Below are 21,966 nucleotides of genomic sequence, written 5' to 3'. Positions count from 1 at the left end.
TATGTATGTAATACCAACGTCAGAATTGAAAAAAATTGTACAATAAAGATCAGTAAAAGTAAAGGTGGTACTACGTTATTATATATGAGATTGTTTACCTGCACTCTACTTGAACGGACAATAGGATTTCATTCCGAACGAAGTTAAGTGCAAGCTACACCGCAGTTGCGCACAATCGATAGCATTTCATTTCAGTCAAATGGATAATGGCAGCGACGGCGAGTGCTATAATGTTGCAGAGCAATAAACTTCAGCCAAAAAAGAAAGAGGACGTAGATAATAAAGACAACTTATGGTATGTTTAAAGAATTTTCTTTCGTAAACATTATAATGTAGAATATATATGAACTTGGAAATAATTGTGCTACGTAAATGTTTGGATGTATTCTTCGTGTGCCACATATCATAAATGCGAAAATTAACTTTCGAAAAACTCTTATTTAGAATTTTTTGTAACTTGTGTTATTTTCTTTTGTCTTTTTTGCAGGTCCTCTATTTTGGCCGAAGTTCAAAATAGTGGCAACAACAAGTTACCTTCAAATAAGAACATTCTCGTCCTAGGTAAATTTGAGTCATTCTCTTTCATTGATTCAGTTTTGATACGATATATACGTGAAGCGTATAGATATGTTCACTCATTTTTTTAATGTCTTTTAGTGATTGTGTTATTTTAACGTATTTTATTTTTTATTTTTAATGTTACATATGATAAAAAGACATAGAAATAGATTTTATAGCAATATGCAAATTTTGTATTAATATATTTGTGTTATATGGAATTAAGAAATAGCCTAAAGCATAATTTTTTTAAGAACATGTTCTAGTCTAAATAGTTATCTTTAAAATGATTTTTATAAATTAAAGAGTAAGATATTGTACACAAACCATTAAAGTTTTGTATAAATGTTTATCTACGTTTTGACTAATTGTAAACAAATTTCAAATAATGTTAATATTCTACGAAATAGAGAATGTCTCACATGTCATGCTTTGAAATTTCTACTTAACTGTCGATATTGATTTGATCTTTTTCAGTTACCTAATTTCTGTCATCTGAATCATAATAAATAATATAAACTAAAATGTTTTTTTCCTGTTCCATATGTTGATAAATGTTGTTTATGAAATTTGTAGAATATCATGTTTGGATAATATAATGGAAAGTTTACTGAGTGATACATCTACTTATTTTTTAAATAAAAGTTTCATACCAATTACCAGCAATTAAAGGAATTCATCACTAATGAAAGAAAATCTAGTAATATTTATTATTTTATGATGATGTTAATTCTAATTTATTATTTCCTATTTAATGTTCTTACTATTTTATTTGTTTATATGCATGCCTCAAATGATCACAATATTAAACATAGGATAGCTAAGGATAATCAAGTGCGTCATTACTTTTAAACAGATAAAAGTGATTTTAAAATCACTTCTATGATTTTATATTATCATACTACATCTCTCTTAATATTGTGTAATTCTTTCAGTGTATAAAAAATTATGGAAATATTTCAGGTGAACAGAGTTGTTACCCTGCATAAAAGTGGTAATTCAGTAACTGTTCAAAATATAATATATGTGTAATTAATTTGTAGGTGATAATGAAAGTGGAAAAACAACACTTATTGCCAAATTGCAAGGTGTAGAAGATCCCAAAAAAGGTTCTGGTTTAGAATTTGCATATATTGATGTGAGAGATGATTATAGAGATGGTAATAATAATTTAAAGTAAATGATATTTCTTAATTATCTAAGACAAAAAATTATAAAGTAATACCAGTTAAAATACTTGTTTAGACCAAACAAGATTATCTGTATGGGTCTTGGATGGAGATCCTGGTCATGCAAATCTTTTGAAATTTGCATTAAATGCAGAAAGATTTCCACATACACTTGTTATATTGGTAGCTGCAATGACAACTCCATGGGATATTCTTGATCAACTTCAATCTTGGGCTGCACTTTTGGGAGATCATATTGATAAGTTGCCTTTAGATAATGATACTAGGCAACGATGCAGGCAACTAAGTGAGTAAATTTCTCAATTATTTGTTTTTATGTGTGGATTCAATTTCTATGACTTGTATAGAGTGCTAAATTAAAGTATTTAACTTTTATGTTTATGGTTTTTTAATGTTATAAAACTTACTAATTTAATAAAATGATTTTTTAAGATTTAATAAGTTATTTCTTGTATGTTTAGATGTAAAAAAATGGCAAGATTACACAGAACCTGGAGACGAATTAGATCCAGGTAGTCCCTTAAGACGTACTAGTCGTAATCTTGATGATGAAACAATTGTTAATTTACCATTACCAGAGGGAGTACTAACAACAAATTTAGGTCTAGATGTTGTTGTTGTTATTACAAAAACTGATTATATGTCCATTCTTGAAAAACAACATGACTACAAGTAAGACTTACCATTAAAATTAGTAAGGTATAATTATAATGAATGCTAATAAATTATTCTACTTATCTAGCAAATTTGATTAATAAATTTAATTTCCTTATAGAGATGAACATTTTGATTTTATGCAACAGTGGATAAGACGATTTTGTTTACAGTATGGTGCAGGATTATTCTATACATCAGCAAAAGAAGACAAAAACTGTGATTTGCTTTATAAATATCTTACACATAGAATTTATTCACTACCATTTAGGACACCTGCTTTAGTTGTTGAGAAAGATGCAGTGCTTATGTATGTAATTTCCTTCAATTAAATATTCATATATATTTAATATGTTTTTAACATCGTTTTTATTATAGTCCTGCTGGTTGGGATAATATGAAAAAGATAAGTATTCTTCATGAAAATTTGCAGTTAATGGAACCAGATGATTATTATCGAGATGTTATTGCACAGCCACCAACAAATAGAAAAGTACGTATATACGAATTATTTTAATTAATGTAAGGAATTTGATTATAAACAGAACGTTTACTTTATTTTAATATATTCTTGTTAAATAGTCTGTGGCCAGGGAAGTAGAAGTACAGGCGGAAGAAGAGCAAGCTTTTTTAGCAAAACTACAGGCTGCATTATTTGGCCTAAAAGATCCAACACGTTCTCCAACGCTCAGGAACCAGGCAAGCCCAGGACCAGTTATTCAGGTTATACCATTTATAATTGGAGCATGCTTCTCATGTTACATGCAGTTAATTAATAATCATTCAGCATTGAATAATGGTGATGTCTTTGTGGCTAAATTATACGGCGACATCATGTGTGATGTTACATATATATTCACCCCTTAATAAATAACGCTTACCCGCATTAAAAATATCTAATTTTGATATTTTTAGTATCCTGAAAATATCTGTCTTTGACCTTGATTAGTTTTTTCAGCGAATGTGGCTTTACTATTGTGATATGTAATTACATAATACATAGCATTTACATTTCATGATTAGTTCTTCTGTACATTGATCTTAACATTTTATGTTATACACCTTAACATTTTAAAATCATTGCGTGTTTTCCATATATGTATCGTTAATTCATCTAGATGTATCCACATTGCTTTATGTTTATATTTTTATATGTTTTAGTTAATAGCTTACAATCATACAATTATAAAATATGATTGTGCTATAATAGATAATACATAATACTTTGTGTCTCTAAATTTATATTGTACATTGACGGTTATGTGAAAATGTTAATATGTATATTTTACTAGATTTAGAGTATATAGAAAATATATTTGCATACATGATTTTTTGATACTTTGTTCCATTAATAGTACCATCAATTTAAAACATGTATATCATTGTTCAGCAATCCATTGAATAGGATCGCTATGTGCTTTTTATAGTTAACTCTTGAAAGCATGTTCTAATCTATGTGGTATGATCTGTCATGGATATGACGGAAACTTTGGTTTTGCAAATACTAAATATTTTTCAAATAGGTGGCTACACCAAATAAGAAATTGGATCCCAAAGCTACTGGAAGTACACAATCTGGAGAAGGTGTTTTAGCTAACTTTTTCAATTCCCTTCTCCACAAAAAGACTGGATCGCCTGGATCACCGGGTAGTGTAGGCACGAGTCCAATAAAAAGTGGTAAATATTAAATGTACCAGGAAATTTTGTTACATATTTTTAATTTAAGGATTTAATTATATTTTTATTCTTCATTTTAGATAGTCCTCTAGTAGACAAAGCGGCCATATATAATGCTGCAGTGGAATTAGAACGTGCCACCAGAACAAATAAAATCTCTCCTCCTAATTTGAATTCTTCATCTGAATGTTGAAGGAGATAGATTTTCTTTGCGACCCCTTTATTGAATTACGAACCATTTATGTGAGTACTCCAGTCAAATCTCGGAGACAATTAAGGAGACACAGGATGCGATGTGTGATTTTTATTACATTTATCGCATTTTAAATGGATGCATTAACGATGCTAGACATTGTCGTTTGTATTCGTCAAACGTATTTGATGCATCTAGTAATTCGTAATAGTTTATTTATAATAATTCGCCACATATTGTGGTTTAATAAACAGTTTCATTATACATTAATTTAAAATAGTTTTTATGAAAATAGTAGTAATTGTTCTTAATTATTTTCATAAACAATAAATTTTTAATTATTAGTTCGTAAATATATTGTGCAAAGCACAAAAATTTACTTATTTTACAAAAAAAAGATAACGTAATATTAGAATCATATGAATTTGTTATAACATATTATATTAATTTATGAAGTAAAGCACAATTGCATAAAGTGGAAGCATATAAAGTAATTATTTTGTTTTCATTAAAATATTAATTTCTTTAGAATATATTGCACATTTTTTATTCATAGGTAAATGCACATTTTTAATGTCCTTTTGGTATTAATTGTAACTAAGTTTAATTAAAAATTGAAGTGGGTCGTAAAGTTTTGGAATTTGATTGAGCACTGTCTAATTCGATTAAAAAATAAATACAAAACAGAGGAAAAGTACGCAATGATGTTGTTATACAACTTATTAACAGCCTTATTTGTTACGTTTAACTAAGTGCGAATATTGATATAAAATAACAATTACAAAGTTATTACATTAATGTAAGTAAATATTTAACGTAGTAATACATTCTAATTATGCTTACGCACATGTCCCTATATCTTGCTATACTGAATTATTTAATGATTACTCACTGAGGGTGAGACAGTCTTTTTAGTACTCTAAAAACAATTTATACTTTCATTTTCCCTACTGAAAAAATTTCTCTATTCAGATAATATTACTCTGGTTGATGTAATTTGGCTCTTGTATTCGGTCTAATATATGAAGTGCCGTTATTATCGTAAAGGAATCATACGAATGCGTGAGATAGAATTTTTTACAAGTTGTCGTTAGACCTACGTGATATCTTTACCAAAGATGCAGAACTGTCTTTGGCCTGAAGAATATAATGCGATATGAAATTGAAGTACATGTTTATAAAGCGAGTGAAAGTGTAACATGTAACTTCTTTATCAACTTTTAAACGTGTATTATGTAAAGAGAAAGAATTTGTAAATTCAGTTATGATTAATGTCGTTTCCTGTATATGAAGTAATTCAAATTCTTGATAAAAAATAAATAACTTTTCATAAATGCCGGTTTTATTATTATGATAATATTCCAATTGATTGTACACGACTAACAATTATTAGATTAACTAAAAAGGTCTTTTACGAATTTGTGTATTATTGAATGTTTTGAAACTTAGAAGACATAGGAAGTATAGAGTAAATAAGTAAAAAATGTGGGAAGTTGATCGATCATTTAAGTTTTGGTCAATTGTGTACAGGATTTTTGATGAGCAAAAGTTTAAATTTCACTTTGCGCACTTGATTTTCTGGTCATTACCGTTCTTAAACTACTCACTAGACGCTTAGCTACAATGTTGTTTAAAAAAATGATCTTTATGAAAATACTGAAACAAAGAGTGATATGTTTCTAGCTTAGCCTTGCCATAAATCTTGTACACAAGAGATCATTCACTTTGTACAACTGATCTATCTCTTGCATTTCTAAATTATTTCAAATAGCCTAGGAAATGTAGAATTTCTATACACATATTAATATCCCTCTACAATTAACTGGAACTTTTAGCAGTCAGTATGCTTTTGATAATGCAAAGAATAAGAATTGTTTTGAAGAATGTTTTATATAACTTGTTACTATTCCATTGAAACTGAAGTCAACTTAGTATGGTTTGCAAAATAAGATTCATTTACATTAATATTCTTCGATAAATGAGTAATAATTTAAATTATTATTGCAATAAGAACAAATTATTATCACGATAGGCTCTATTGCACATGTAATTCTAAAAAATTCGAAAACGACTATGTATACGTATTGACGTGAAAATGTTACAATTTACAGATATATGGGAAGAAGTGTATTTTTTTAATACGTTCCGTGCGAAGTCAATCCATGTATGAAGAAGAAACGGAAGCTTTGAAGAACTATTGACGTCACATCAATCGGTGTCGCCGCCCACAATTGGACAAAACTTTTGCACGGAACGTGTTAATGTGAAATTACACGGCGTAAGACTTTTTCTATTATGATTGAAAGTTGGGATGTATTATGTGATTGCACAATAAACATGTTTTAAATCATAACATAAAAGTGTGTAAAAAGGTATTAAAACTATTGCAAAAGTATATTAAAATGAATGGTGATGCATTCAGAGCAGTGTTGTCGATAATTAATGTACGTAAGCGTGATCTATGTGTGCTCGTATGTGCATAGTGCGTGTATGTATAACCGTGCGTTCAGCTCAATGGATTTAAATAGCGTGCCCCAGAAATCAGACCTGTAAATTTTAATTGCTTACATCTCGAAAATAAAGTCTCAAATTATAAAATGATAACCAAGTTTTTTTGTTATTTTGACATATAGAATAAATCCTAAAAATATATTCATCATATTATACATGGAATCAAAACTATTTCGTTGTTTAAAATTTTGTCTAGTTTCCTTGCAATTTATGATTTGAATAAAATTAAGTTTACACACATTGTATTTTAACGTTATTAATTGTTGTTAAGAGACAAATAGTGTGTCTTCTATAAATTATATTTTACGAAAATGCTTATATGATACATATATAAATATTTAAAGAGCCGGTACTTGTCGTAAAGCTGAGATGCACTTATTGTTATAATTTCATTCAATAAAACTACGCAATTTATGCACAGTGTGGTAAAATAATACAAGTGTATGGTAATTGCTGTGATTAAAGTGTTTGTAATTGAAGCAATGAATTTAAAAATAAAAACGTAAAGATATGTTTTTCAATATTATTTTAATATTGTCAGTACTTCATGACACTATATTATAAGATTATTGGTGTGTTTACAATCCTTTTCTTAAATGCAATGCTTAGTATCTCTAAATGAAAAATCATTTTACAGAAATACTATGATAACAGGAATGACTTAAAAGCTATATGTTGCTTAAATATATATTTTGTATTATCTTATTCAGGACTCCAAAGTAATAGTTAACTATTTATTACTTGTGTAGCAAATAGTTAATAGTTAATCAAAATTTTGTTTCATGGTTTATCATGATTTTATAAACAAGTTCTTTTTATATGCAATTTAATTTTGTTTTTAATATATTAACAAAATTCTTTAAATATGTTCCAATGTAAGATTGCATATTAATAATATTTTTTATCATATTGTTAATTTTATTTTCTGTTGTCCATATATATTTAATTAAATAAGGTAACTGTATACGACTTATGTTTGTAAAAAGTGGAGTCTCGAATTAGATTTTAATGTTTGATACTTTCTAATTATTGAGCTACTTATTTTAAATATAATTAATAAGATTCCTATTCTAAATATAATAACTGCCTCGCAAAAACTTTTAAAACGGATTTGTAAATGGAAGAGCAGAGGAGCAATAGAAAGTAGTATTGCATATATTTCAAAGAATTTTAAAATGAAAATTGAATCTTTTGGGTACGATCATGATCTATGTTGTGCGTTATTATTTTTAATAATTAATTTGAAATGAAACATATTGTAAACATTTGCTTTGTCACATTTATGTATTGTTACTGTGAACCATATATTACTACAGAATGAAATCTTTAGAAAGTATACAAATATGAATTTGAATATTAATGTTATTTAAAAAATAACAAATTTTTATATTCTACATATTGTGATAAAATCACATTATACCAAATTGAAAAAATACTTAGTAAATCCTTGCATCATATGGTCATATTCTACAAAAGTGTAATTCAATTTTAAAGAAATATCACTTAGCAAATTTAGTTATTGTTATAAATAATTGGAAGCTGTAATTTTTGTATAAGATTTGCATAGTGTAAGGTTTAAGGAAATTCTTAAAAAAAAAATGAATATCCTCTTAAAAGAAAAGGAAGATGAATTAAAAACAGCAAAACACTAAATGATAATTATACTCTCATAAAATTTATGTTGAGAAGAATATCCTCTTAAGTTTGTTTATAATGCTAAATTTTGTTTCTAATGCTATGAACATCCTTTTATGGGTACATCGTTAACGAGTAATATTCTTTCTTTCTTATGCTTTTTTTGAGATTAACCTACGATGTTTATATAGGGACATAGAATATAAATCACTTGAATATTTGTCTTGGATTTGAAGATGTAAAAAACTGGGTAAGTTTAACTAAATAAATTGGATTTAGTGTCTTCATTTGTTGCGATTATCTAAACTTTGTTCAATGTACTTTTTCGTACTTTCAAATTTAAGAGGCATATTTTACGTTTTCCTTTATTTGCGTTTTTTTCATGTAATAATATATTTGAAGTCAATGAAATGGAAAGAAAAAGATGCAAAGTCTTGCAAGGATTTTTACAAGCCAACAAAAATATTAAATTAATATTAGTTGAATGTTTATTACCTTTTTAAAACTTTGCTTCCCTTTTTCTTCATTATTAAGACAAAATGAATCATTCTTGTTATCCAATAAGATATGGACAGTTGTATATATGTACATATTATATTTATGTAAATAATTGTTAATTATGCTTTTATTAATATTAACTTTAAAGTCATTTTTTAAATATGATATATAAAGTTAAGTAATCTTGTATTACATTGATTAAAATGATTAACTTCTTTTAATATTCCATAATTAGTTAGATGTTCAATGATAAACTAAATTTTCTACTGCTTATAAAACTACTTGGCACTATCCATTGTCGTTGTAAGTATCAAAATTGCGAATAATAATCCTATTTATGTAATTTCAAGCAGGGAAATTAGATGCGATTATTTAGTGAATTACGAAAAGTATTTATAGGAAATTCACGCATTGTGAGTGCGGGACAAAAAAATCATGTATTATAAAAATTGTCTCAAGAATGGAGTCGAGCTCTTGTAACAAAAAGTGAAAGTATAGAGTCTAAATTTAACAATAAAAATATAATATAGAATAGATAGTACAAATAATAAAACAATAAAAAGTAATAACAAAATTTTGTTCGAAAACTACTATGTTGAAGTTCCAGTATCATTGTATAAGTGAAATAAAAATGGAAGAAGAAAAAAAGTAATGTTAAACTTTCTTCATAAATGAGTTTATATTTAAGTTATGTTTAACATGATATTATCTTGCATAATACAAATTTTCTTGTCCTTCTGATTGTTCGTAGTATAATACCTAATAAAGGAAAGCAAAAGCTTTGTGAAAGGTTTGCTGGCTGTCTTGACTTTACAAGAAATTGTAGTTGGACAATGCATCTGTGCATTGTATGAATTTTTGTCGAATATATTCAAATGACAATTATGCGTACAAGTTATGTACCCTCACAATTGTAAACATTAATATGAATGCATGGAAATGTCTTAAATGTGTTTATCGATTAATGTTAATTACTAGAAGACAATTGTTTATTTATCAGTGGATTATAGTTAGATAAAATTAAATGAAGAAAGAAAATGGACGAAGCACTGTTAATATCTATTAGACAGTGACCAATTTCTTTTATGCATCGCTACATTATTATTTCCATTTCGCGCTTTCTTCGATTTGCACTCAATAATCTATTTCGATAATTAATCGATCGATTATAATTGTGTCGCATAATTAAGCGTCGAAGATATCAGTTTCGCGGGGAAATGAAGTTTTTTCTATCGAGTTATTTTTTCTAATAAAAGAATAATTAAACATTGCATTCAATTATTTTTTGAATATACACATAAAAATGAAATAATCGTTTTGCTGTAACTCACTACGCGTTACAATGAAATTGAAACAAAACAGTTTGAAAATTTCAAAGTTTGGATCTCCCTACCGGTAGGGAATTTTTGTGATTAATGATTTTATATTTGGATAACATTTACGTATTATATTTCAAGTATCTATTTGGGAAACTGTTTTACTGTATAGTCTATGTACATGCTACGAATAAAGTAGCAAGCAAAGACATTGCTCGATTATCGACACCATTGTACTTGTACAAACTGTCATGATTCTTTCCCAAAACATTGATATTGGAAGTGTGTGGAAAAAATATTAAGTTTTTCAGAATTGTTTTAGAAGAAATAATCAGTTTGTAAGTATAGCAATTTGGTATTGCTAAAACAATGTTTATATGTCTCGTATATGTTACAATAACACCACAAATTTTGTTATAATAATACTGACAAGAGTACTACAGATTTTGTCATAATAATACTGACAATAATACTAAAAATCTGTGTCTTTGAATCGATGCAATATTTAATTATTCTTTCACCAGTTTCCTTATGCAAAATTCCAGTTCAAAGCAGCGATAAGTTTCCTATGCTTAATAGAGTAAAATCCGTCTGTCTACCGCCTTCCGGCATATCGGACATTCTGACATCCGGTCTCCGCACATTTGGCAGGTTCCATGGCCGCAGAGGAATATCATGTTCTTCAAGCGATCCAGGCAAACTGGGCACATGGTCTGTGAAAATAAAAGAACGAAGGAAATTAAATGTACTTGCTCGTTCAAGCGAATTCATTAACTGAACTCAATTTGCGGTAACGATCGAGTGAATTGAACACTCAGATTTCATTACGTTAATGCTACCTTGAATTAATTGTTTAATTTGTACAATTTGATTAAGTTCTTCTTGAACGAAGATATTAAAGTATCAAGATATTCGAGTTCTTCCTTTATTGTGTTTATTACAGTTCGACAGCAATTTCAATGAAAGCTTACGACGCCTCTTTGATAAAATTAAATGAAAAGTTAATTAATTACATCGAGCAATGTTCTCTCATCGTTTGTCAATTTTTCTTCCGAATTAGAGTGGAAAACTGCACTGCGGATGAAATCATACAAGCGTTGAAAAATGTTTGTAGACGATTGCAGTATCTAAGGTACAATTTATTCCAGAATAATTGTCTTGTAGTGTAGTTTTTTTTGAAAAAACTTTGTCACACGTATGTATGTATTTATGTACATATGTGCGATAGAGGAATGATAAATATAAAAAACGTCGAGAGGATAATATATATGTATTATCCTCTTATATATGTAATTGAACGCAAGTTGCAAACAATAAAGCGATTATAAAAACCGTATTGTATCTACCGTTATGAGTGTATTATGCAATTATATTATTTATTCGTATTTGTTTCGTTTTCTTATTTGATAACAATTCTTACCGGTAACTTTGATACAGAATTTTTGTAAATTTACTAGAAATTTGAATTTGAAAGAGTCAATCGATGTTTCAAGATTAAATTTTCACGAGCACATTAGATATTTATGTTACTTACAATTAATTATATGCTTATGTTACAGAAAATAATCGAGGTAGTAATGTATATAATGTAAAATCGATAATACGCTTCATACCTGTTCTTTGATGTCTTGAAGTTGCTGTTCAAGTTTCTCTATATCACTGAGAGTTTTATCTATGCTTCCGTTATTCATAAGAGGTTCTCCATTTCCGGTAGGTTGCTTGCTTGTCGTTGGTTCTTCCTCTGGATCGCTTTTTACCTCCAAGATGGTACCTTTTTGTAATACGATAATTTAAATGAAGGATACATTGTTTCCAGTTTGAAACGAATTCGCGATATTTTTCATAAAAGTTGAATAGTTGATTCAGTAGTAAAGATATTTGTACGGAATAAACTTGTTTCGAGTATTAAGAGTAATTAATATATCAAAAAAGTACAATATCAATAGTTGTACTCCTGATCGAATAGATTGGAATAGAATTTCGAATTGCGTTAAAGTGAAGGAAAAAGTAAACGTAAATACTATAAAAACATAGACATCGAAAATGTGATCGTAGATTAACAAAAGGTTGTTATTGAACAATTTTATCTGTCGAATAGTGAAATTATAAAAAATGCAGGAAAATCGACTTACGATAGTTACGAAATCTTTATATAAAATTAAATATTTTTATGGAGATGAACGAAGAACTTTTTCCAGCTATCCGAATAACCGAATCGAACATTAGAACTACCGAGAGATTTCGAAATATTAAGGTACACTTTATATGTATCTAAAAAACACCAATCGATGAGGAAAAAGAAAATTTTTTAAAATTGATCACGTATCTAGAATAGAAAAAGTTATTACGTCTTCGAAAAACATGCTATGGAATTTAAAGCAAATTTCATTACGAAAGCAGTTGGAACCAGTCATTTTGACTGGTCGGTAATTCAGTGTTGAATAGTTTAACAGGTCGATTAAAATGACGTTTGTACCTGTAGTATTGCAGCCCTTAACGTAAGTGACATCTCCTCCTCCACCACAACAGACTGACAACGATACCATGTGTTGAATCTGAGATCTGCATTGGACGCATTTCTTCATAAGAGCAGCGCAACCTTCGCAAGCGCACATGTGTCCACATGGACGAAACAGTACACCAGCCTTGCGATCGGAACAAACAACGCACTCCTCGATCTATGAACAAATAATCTCGTTTCCGTTAATGCGCAAATTGCTGTTCATTTGATCTGCCACGTTGGTATTTAACCATGCGTGAAAAAATCGTGATTTCGATCTCTAAGGAGATTTGCTTTGAATTTCCAATACCATTTAAAGATGACACAACAGAAATGATCTCTGGTAGCTATGTGTATGTATGTATGTGTATGTGTGTGTATATATATACATAAAGTCTTTCTAAAATCTTCTAGAAGATTCTGTTCTGGGGATACGTGATGTTTATTAAACAAAATAAGAGTTTGCTCGTTACCATGACGATTAAAGTAATTTAAAATAACGTGAATTAAAGTAATCTGATCTACTTACAAATCTACATTACTATTATAAATTTTAGAAATTTATCAAAGTTATACGTTTCGTGTACGTTTACGAATTTAAATAAAATATTAATACAAATTCATATTATCGTATAATACAATCTAACAATTTATAAGTAATTAGCCAATTTCTTCATAATTTAAGATAGCAATGTTACACACGTGTCAAGGCACTTTGAGCTGTTCATTTCGAAATAACTTTTAAACTATGCGTTGTGTGTGTGTGTGTGTATGTTGTATGGTTTCCAGAGAGATTTGAATTCTTCTCTCGTTATTTCGTGTACTTTTCAATTACTTAAACGAAATACGCAACTGCGAGCATTTCATTATAGATAATGCGTCGAGTTCGTATTGTGTTAAACCATAATAATGTAAATGGACAATTTTCGCACGTGAACATCTTACCTTCACTCTCGACAGAACGTTCTCTCTGCAGATCAGACATTTCTTCACCCTTGGTGCACAAGTGTTGCAACATGTAACATGTCCGCAGGGGTTGAAAAGCATTTCACGTTTTCCATCCGAGCATACTAAACATTCGTCGATCGTTGCTGACGGGACTGTTGCTTCAATATTGTGCCTGAAAGTATAATTACGTCAATCGATGACGTGGACAAAATGATCAAGAGCGTCTTGTAAACCAAGGAGGGATGCGGAAGAAAATCTTGAACACGGTCAAATGTTTGTAACTTGAACATCCGATGTTATCGACACAGTAATTATCGAGATTCAACAACCGTAGAGTTTTTCTCGTATCAAAGTAAATTAAAATTCGAATCGACATCGATGCGTGTTGTCTATCAATTTTACGATTATCTAATCGTGTTGTATCGTTGAAAAATTTAATCACGGATAAATGTTTAGTGAAAAAGTCGCCCAAGAAATTGTATCGAAACAACGAAGAAATGTTGAATATTCCAGTCTTAATTGTATCCTCTCGAGAATATTTTTTGTCAAAAAGAAAAAAAAAATGTCATATGCGGCTTAATAATATAGTATTACTTGTCTACTAAATTCAATAATTCTTCGTTGCTTTAATACAATCTTTTGGGGGGACTCTTTGTACTGTTATAAAGTATGCTTTACACGTACAACTTTCATTAAAATCGGACTTGTAGATTACAGGAATTTCCTCGTAATATAGTGTAGAAATATTTTTTTGTTCCGCAGTGTAATACGAAAGCAACTAGTTTACTAAATTTCTCGTCCCCGAGCCGTGTTCGTCTTCGGGGGATTCGTTCGAAACTTCTCAACGAACCGTGACGTTTCTCGTATTTCAGGGACGAAAGAGATTAGGATTACTAACGATTCTCTGTCCTTGTGGCAAGTAGTTAGCGTTTTGCACAGATTCGGATCCGGACAGAGGTCAAGGGGAGTCTGTCCCTTCTTGTTCTTCAATTCCAAGTCGGCCCCGTGGGCAGCGAGGAAGCAGGCAATGAACGAGCTGCTCTTCTTGTCCTGGCCCTGTGCCCCCAGACCCATCAGGAGGCGTCCAACGTCCTGAACATCCTGCAGCTGTCGCAGCTGCGACAACGTGTGATATCTCAAGGCTTCGTGAAGAGGCGTGTCGCCGTCCTTGTCCGCCACGTTCAAGTTGGCGCCCTCGCGTACCAGCAGCTGTACCAAGATTTACGAGCCGCATTTAATTATCGAAAACCGATGCAAAATTAATCCGTCGTTTCAATAACAACTTAATATGTACGGCACCGTTTCTACTATGCGCGCGATGGCAAATCTACCCCCTGTTTCCGACTCGTGTGTGTAAGTAACCACTGGGTGGACAACTTTATTCTCGAAGCGGTAATTTTGATCATTTTCTTTGGTCAGGAGAACACGCTTTTCCGGAAATAATCATTTTATTTATTCGTTCTTCAATGTTACGACCATTTGTCCGGAAGATCTCCTCGGAAGATCTGAATTAAAATTGCGGGGTAATCGTGTGATACGGTGTAACGTGAACAAATTGTTTCTTTATCATTTTTTTAACATAATATTCTACGATTGTGTCGTTAATTTGGTTCGTGTCCCCTAAAGACGGTCAGCGGACGGTCGTAAGCTTTAAGAATAATTAAAATTATTATTTCCAATTTATATATGACACATTCGTCTTTCGAAACTAAAGTAGTAAATTAGTTTCTTGAAACCTGTGTGTGTGTGTGTAACCCTTAAACGCATAATTTTTTTTGAAAGTTGCAAATGAGAATGAAAAAAAAAAAACAAAAAAAAAACGTAGTAATAAATATGTAGAAATGCAATAGTAGGTGAGAAACGCGTTGCCGGTCCTTAGAAACATCTATGTGTGAATTGCAGTTGCAGTTCTGCAACTGTATGCATTTAAAAGGTAATTCGTTTTAAGGATCTCCGCAAAGTGGAAATGTATTAATAGGAAGTTCTTTTGGTACGAAACGTATAAAACATTTTCCGTATTGTCGCAACAAACGGAGGTAATTAGATGGCTTTTTGATGAACATATTTTTTGTATAGTTTTTTAAGTACGAAACGTAATACGAATTTATAAACACTCGAGATAATATAGCGTAAAAATACTCCTCGTAATATAGTGTACAAATATTCTTTTGATCCACTGTATGTAGAAAAGGAAGGACTATAAAAAATTGTGCATTTTGCTTCTTTTCTTTTTTTTTTTTATGTCAAATCCTCTGTGCAACATCCGGAAAACGACGTATCGGATGAGAATAATCCCTTAAACGTTATGGTCGATTTCCATCGAGGAAAGCATCGCGATTCTTTCGGTGGAAATGCTCGACGTTTGAAATGCTTTTTCGAAAGAAAGTAGAACATCGGGAATGTTTAGTGGACTGTTTGCTGAACATCGGATCGGAGATGAAATTTCTCCTCCCGTTGAAACAAACGTACACGAACGATCTGCGTGTGCTGCCGCTCTACAGCGAGATGCAGCGCGGTCTGCAAATTGACATTTTGCAAATCCAGGTCAGCTTTTCCAGCACGCGCCAGCTGTTCAGCAACTTCGACGTGATTGTTGAGGGCAGCCAGATGAAGGGCCGTGTAACCATCGTCCTTTTTCTCGTCAACTATCCATGGTCTCGGAAGTTTCGAAAGGAGCACTCGCATCGCGCTGCAATCAAAAGAAAAAGTATCGGGACACGACTGTCATCGCAACGGGACACGACTCGTTACGGACCGATTTTAATTGCGCCCGAATGTTTCCAAAATGGCGACACAATGCTCGGGAGGATCGGAATATTGAAATATTTCGCGTCAGGAAATTGTCTCCAATACGATAATATTGATAGTATCGTCCAAGTTGATAATATTGATAATATCATCCAATTTGATAATTTTTATAATACTGTCCAATTTGATAATATTGTCCAATTGAACAATATTAAACGCAACAGTTACTATTTCACTTTTATCGAAATTACTCCAGTTACAATCTGAAGTAACAACTGACTGGTTTCTAACAGGAGAAAAGTTAATGTTTCAATTATTTGATATTTGAACAAGTTTTATTTATCGAAACGTAAAACCGTAGATATATCACTAGAATGATTAATTTAAGTAGAATTTGAATCGAAACATTAACTGAACACACAAATCGATGTGGTTCGACGGATTACAAACGTAACAAAGTACGAGGTAAAAAAATTATTATCAAACAATAGCTACTATTTTGAAAGATAATCATTGTGAAACGTGTCGATGGTGATTTTCATTTTGAAAAGAGCGAAAACACAAGTTACTCGATGGCAATCACGACAATGCGAACTTTAAGCAGGTGAACTCGAAATTGTGATTTTCTCTTGTAAATTCAAAACGTTATTTGTTATCAAAGGATGGGCAATCAATTATATTGTTTGGTAAACGTTTGTAATTCGATGCCGCATTATTACTTCGCATTAGTGTCGCCGCGTGCAGTTAACCGATGATAAATCGCGTGAAATCAAACAGATATTTGTCGTCTGGGTATTTTCAGATCTGTCGATGCGAATAGTTTACGCGAAAATCAACTGAAATCCTTTCGGTTTATGACCACGATATCATTAACAGACGCGATTGTTGATTAACACACCCCGTAAACTCTGATTAGCAATGGCGTCGTTCGTAGATTATGTATTTAGTAGCAGGTGTGTTTATGCTAGCACACAATCTATATTGTGTCGCGTGACAGTGCAAAATGACCAGTGAAAATGGACCTTCTGCGATTAAGATTCGTTTCCTTTTTTTCCAAATTTTATTCGAACGATAATAAATTTGAATTTAAAAAGAGTTACATTTTTTGAACGAAATCATTCAGCACGAACAAAGAGCCTTAAATATATTCCTTAAATCGAAACAATATTTTCTTTATTCTAGACATATTACAATTTCTCGAATGGTTACATGTAAATAAAATGGATCGAACAAAGAAACCTTATTAACTGTCAAAGACTTAATTGCATTCAAAAATATTGCGTTTACAGTAACACCTCGTTAAAAGTTGGGATTCTTACCCCAACAAAAGTTTCAGAATAACTAATGAAATTCAAATTTCAATATTTGTCATTATATTTTTATGAGAACGTGTTTAAACATGAGCTTGTTTGGATTATTTTTAATTATACGAAATTGAAAAGTTTTGCAAAAACGATTCGAATAATATGTTAATAATAATGTAAAAGTAAAAAGAAAAGTTTGCCCATCCATTGGTAATATTCTCACAAGGTATAATAAAAAATGTAGATATAGTTATTTTCAATTTTTCTACCAATGTATCGGTGATATTCGTAAGACGACATATACAATACAATCATCGCATTAAATGAAAATCGACGTTCAGGTACGATTAAACTGCACATTTTATTGTAAAGTTATAAAAATTAATTTCGTCGTAAAAAGATAATACTCCTTTATGATCTAAACGGTTCGTCCTTATAGAACACGAGTGGTACGTAGATGGTCCTACTCGCGAGTCTTTCGCTGTGCGCGCTGTAATTGTTATATTTTCGTAACGATCAGGGTAATTTCTAATTTGAAAAATTAGTTTCGACGTTGCTATGTTTGTCGTGTGTCAATTATAAAGACTTCGTTTCAACGGTGTTCTCGTAAGACACTTCTAACTAAATACTGTTGTGCTCGATGGACCCCATGGAGAGACTTTCCTTGAGGCTACAGGCAGAAAGAGACATGACAGCTGTCCTCTGACAGGACCTCCTCGAGGCACCAGCACGGTTGGGGCACAACAGGCTTGCATATGTTTTTGTCGTATGCACGTGCACGTGTATGAACTCGTCGCGTAGATTTTCGATAGACATTGGCTTTCGTTTTTCAACCAGAAAACAAGTATTTGCAATGCTGCACCATCTGCCGTACATTTTTTTTTCTATACATTTGATACATACTTTTTCATTTTTCAACCGTTAATAACAAATTTGAAAGGACCTTCAGATGCGATATCATCGATGACCTCTAAGGAAAACATCATTTATCAATCTTTCCAGAACAATTTTACAATGTACTTTACTCTCAATTTTTCAACCTTTCTTTTTTTTTTCAGTTTGTCGACGAGGACCTCAAGCAGAGAGGTCGAAAAGCTGGAAAAAAAAATGCACGCGTAAAATTGTCTCACATTCTTGTATTTTTTTCAGACTAAAATATTCCGTAAATTAGAAAAATTAATATATTCATTTCTCTGTTTCTGATTATTAAGAATATACGAATTTCAATCGTGTATTTTGTAACGTAAAATGAACAATAGGTCACTTGTAACTAATCGCAACTTTAAACGAGCTTCGAATCACGATTTTAAAATACGTCGAGCACTTTTTACAAATTAAACAACCACCAGAGGTTCATCGTAGTCGCTTGTTGCAATTTATTGTTCCTCGTATAGATTGTTGGTCGCAACGATATATTGAAATATCTATAAACGGAAGTTTTCGCGTCAGGGTTATCCAGGTCAATACGTACACGATGTAATTTATTACAAAAATGTCGATGACCTTGTAATCTCAAAAAAGATGACCTCGAGGAAACAATTTCGTTCATCGTAAGACTTGTCCATTCGGGACGGACGATATTCGTCGAAGACCGCGAATAATATTTTATTTAGGGCAGTCTCGTTAAATGGAACGCCTTGTATAATTCAATGAAACACTGGTATAGAAAAATGGTGTTTGTACGATTAACACAAATAGTCCATTACCCGCGTTAGTCCGTCTAATTGTCGTTTTGCCGCAGGATCGATTTGCTCGCGTTTAACGGCCCTTTCCACCGTTTTATTCGATTTCTCGGTGTCATTACGCATTTTACGTCCCTCCGTTTGCACCAGAAAGACCGCCATCCGGAGACTATAAAATTTTTATGGTGCTTCGGTGGCGTATTTTTTTATTAAGGCGAATCTCGAAGGGCTCGCGCGCTGCGGTTGAGTGCAGTTGCAATCACGAGCGAGCGAGCGAGCGATTTTATCGTTATAAATATTCAAAAGGGATCGAGCACCGATGTTATTGCGTCAATAGCCGTAAATTGATTAACATGGCGCGAAAAAATTGTGCTTTTTTGTACGTAGTCTTCGCGACTCGATTTCATCGCCTTATTAAGAACGAATTCTCAAAGTGTCTCTGGCATTACGGGAGAATGTTTATCGTAACTTGAACCAATTAAAATCAAAGCCGCGCGAAAAATATTTATTCGACGATAACGTTTAATTACACATCAAAATCTAGTCACGACGAGCGAACCACCTCGGTGTAAATAAAATAGTATCGCAATACCTAGTGTATCTAGAATTAGTGAAATAGAATTATAATACCCAGTGCGAATTTTATTTTAATAGATTTTACGAATTGTTATTCTATCGTTTCATCGTGCTGCGAATAGATACCGGGTGGAATTAGTTTTTATTGCTCCAATTTTAGTGGCCTCAACATCAACAGGAAGCTCGTCTTCGTAAACTATCTTAAACAGCTCTTGAAGCGCAGTATCGCCGATTCTAGGTCAGGAATAAAAGGAGATACGAGCCAATGATTTGTGACGTTTAGTTGTTTATTAGCATCGATGATGCCATTTGTTCGCTTTACGCGAAGCGACTCGTGGAAGTGCTTCATCCTTGAAGCGGAGCGTTTTGAAGTTAGCCCAGTCGCATGATCGCTTACGCAACTGGCGCATAAATTAACGCGCGAGCGACGATAAATAAATTGATGAAAAAATTTCGTAGACGCGGCCACCGTGGTAATACCGTCAACGTGACGTCATTCGTTGCTTGGTTGCTGTAGATGACACTTGAATGACGTATCTTCTACTGTATACGTCGTGTGACGTGTTCAAATATCGAACATGTCGCCTGTCATACGATGTCTCGTTCTGTTAGATGCACGTTCGTGACACGGGAGCACATATGTCGCATCGTGTTGCAATTTGAACGCTCGATAAACCCGTCTGTTCTTATAAAAACGTCTTAAATAATTTTCTCGCCTTCTTCCGTTTTCTTACGTTAATATTATCGATGTAATGTGCAACGACGATCGTGACGGGTGTTAGTCGCAAAAAGGTAATACCCAACGACGACAGTGTTACGCGATTGAAGTTTCGATACCTGAAAAACAATTTCGATGAAATGAATTGTCGTTTGTGAGAGAAAAAATAGAGACGAACATCATTCACTCGATAATGCTGGGGTTCGAATTTTTTAAGTATTGGAACATCGACGTTCCTACTTTTCAACGAGATCGAGGAAGAAGTTGGAAGAAGTAAAGTATAGTTTATCGATACCGTGTAATAAAAATTAATTCGTGCACTTACGAAAAAGACGAGTGGAAAGTATCGGTGATAAAAAGTGGACAAGACAAACTAGAATATTTATACACTCCGATCTGCACTAGTGTTCAAAACATTAGTATCAATGTTATTACAGAAATTTTTAAAGAAAATTTATACTATTTCAGAGCGTTACTTTCAAAGACGAGAACTTTCATTCTTGAATCAATAACCAAAATGTTAATTTGTTCAATAACCGGGGTACCCGGATAATCTGAGCCTCCTGTTTGGATAAACCAAATATACAACTATGATTTCGTTCCCATACTTTCCCGAAACTCTTTCCTGACCTTTTCCTGACATACTACGTACGTTTTCAGAGATTTTAGCCATAAAAGAAACAATACTTGCAACTTTGATACAATTCAATAACGAAGTCGATTGTCAGTTTTGCACATATACACGCTGTCCTTGACTCTTAATCGAGACGATTCTCTTTAGCAAGGTGGTAAACAAAATTTTATCTTATATAACCCTGAGATTACGAATCGTGGAAGAAAATTCGTGCTTCCTTTGTCAAGATATCTTTTAACGTGGAAATGAACAATTGTCGGTACAATAAGAAAAAGAAATGGCAGCATTTAAATTAGGTGAAATGTTTTCACGAAAAAGGATAAGATTCTTACACTACAGTATTTAGATCGAAAAATAAGACAGAAACTATTCAATTTTATAGCAAAATATTACATCGAACAACAAAAGGTTTAACATTTTTAAACGAAATACGAGTACTTCCAAAAATAAATAGATTCTAAATAGATTCAAACACTGGTCACACTGGTTGACACTCATTATTGTAATTTTTATGCACAATTTATCTGTGCATTAATATTGCACATTTTCACGTTTCGAATGTGACGGGGAATGGACAGATTAATTTACGATTACCATTAGTTGTCTATTTTAACGATTACCCAC

The 21,966-nt window shown here is 31.7% G+C and overlaps 2 protein-coding genes across 10 annotated transcripts in view; one reads left to right on the top strand and one right to left on the bottom strand.

Moving 5' to 3' along the window:
- Nucleotides 1-141: 141 nt before the first annotated feature.
- Nucleotides 142-6,876, top strand: Dlic (dynein light intermediate chain). Of its 5 annotated transcripts, none has more exons than XM_076304931.1 (12): nucleotides 143-295; nucleotides 488-561; nucleotides 1,602-1,718; nucleotides 1,804-2,034; nucleotides 2,210-2,420; nucleotides 2,524-2,712; nucleotides 2,781-2,895; nucleotides 2,985-3,125; nucleotides 3,926-4,079; nucleotides 4,160-4,322; nucleotides 4,829-5,071; nucleotides 6,384-6,876. In XM_076304931.1, exons 1-10 carry the CDS (start codon nucleotides 207-209, stop codon nucleotides 4,270-4,272), a joined length of 1,434 nt encoding a protein of 477 aa, XP_076161046.1. In that variant the 5' UTR covers nucleotides 143-206; the 3' UTR covers nucleotides 4,273-4,322; nucleotides 4,829-5,071; nucleotides 6,384-6,876. The 5 variants fall into 5 exon arrangements, with proteins under 5 accessions (XP_076161048.1, XP_076161046.1, XP_076161047.1 ...); XM_076304932.1 differs by lacking the exon at nucleotides 6,384-6,876 and adding an exon at nucleotides 5,245-5,606; XM_076304933.1 differs by lacking the exon at nucleotides 6,384-6,876 and having other exon boundaries at nucleotides 142-295; nucleotides 2,985-3,101; nucleotides 4,829-5,606.
- A 1,383-nt stretch (nucleotides 6,877-8,259) lies between these two features.
- Nucleotides 8,260-21,966, bottom strand: part of LOC143154961 (E3 ubiquitin-protein ligase MIB1-like) — a 51,768-nt gene continuing 38,061 nt past the window's right edge. For all 5 annotated transcript variants that reach the window (XM_076327104.1, XM_076327099.1, XM_076327102.1 and 2 more), the window contains 6 exons: nucleotides 16,150-16,369; nucleotides 14,579-14,889; nucleotides 13,678-13,852; nucleotides 12,709-12,910; nucleotides 11,846-12,003; nucleotides 8,260-10,945 (listed from right to left, as the gene is read on the bottom strand). In XM_076327104.1, coding sequence (XP_076183219.1) covers nucleotides 10,805-10,945; nucleotides 11,846-12,003; nucleotides 12,709-12,910; nucleotides 13,678-13,852; nucleotides 14,579-14,889; nucleotides 16,150-16,365 — 1,203 coding nt within the window. In that variant the 5' untranslated portion in view covers nucleotides 16,366-16,369 and the 3' untranslated portion in view covers nucleotides 8,260-10,804. The remainder of the gene's footprint in view (nucleotides 10,946-11,845; nucleotides 12,004-12,708; nucleotides 12,911-13,677; nucleotides 13,853-14,578; nucleotides 14,890-16,149; nucleotides 16,370-21,966) is intronic.

This window comes from Ptiloglossa arizonensis, chromosome 2, assembly GCF_051014685.1.
Source record: "Ptiloglossa arizonensis isolate GNS036 chromosome 2, iyPtiAriz1_principal, whole genome shotgun sequence".
Lineage (NCBI taxonomy): Eukaryota > Metazoa > Arthropoda > Insecta > Hymenoptera > Colletidae > Ptiloglossa > Ptiloglossa arizonensis.
Note: the sequence above shows the minus strand (reverse complement) of the source record. Positions and strands in the feature narration are given on the sequence as shown.

What these genes read in the sequence shown, in the direction of transcription:
- Dlic (XM_076304930.1), top strand. Translation starts at nt 207, where the DNA reads ATGGCAGCGACGGCGAGTGCTATAATGTTGCAGAGCAATAAACTTCAG. An exon ending in GAGAGATGATTATAGAGATG is followed by an intron (nt 1,719 to 1,803) that starts GTAATAATAATT and finishes ATACTTGTTTAG; the next exon opens with ACCAAACAAGATTATCTGTA. An exon ending in AGCCACCAACAAATAGAAAA is followed by an intron (nt 2,896 to 2,984) that starts GTACGTATATAC and finishes CTTGTTAAATAG; the next exon opens with TCTGTGGCCAGGGAAGTAGA.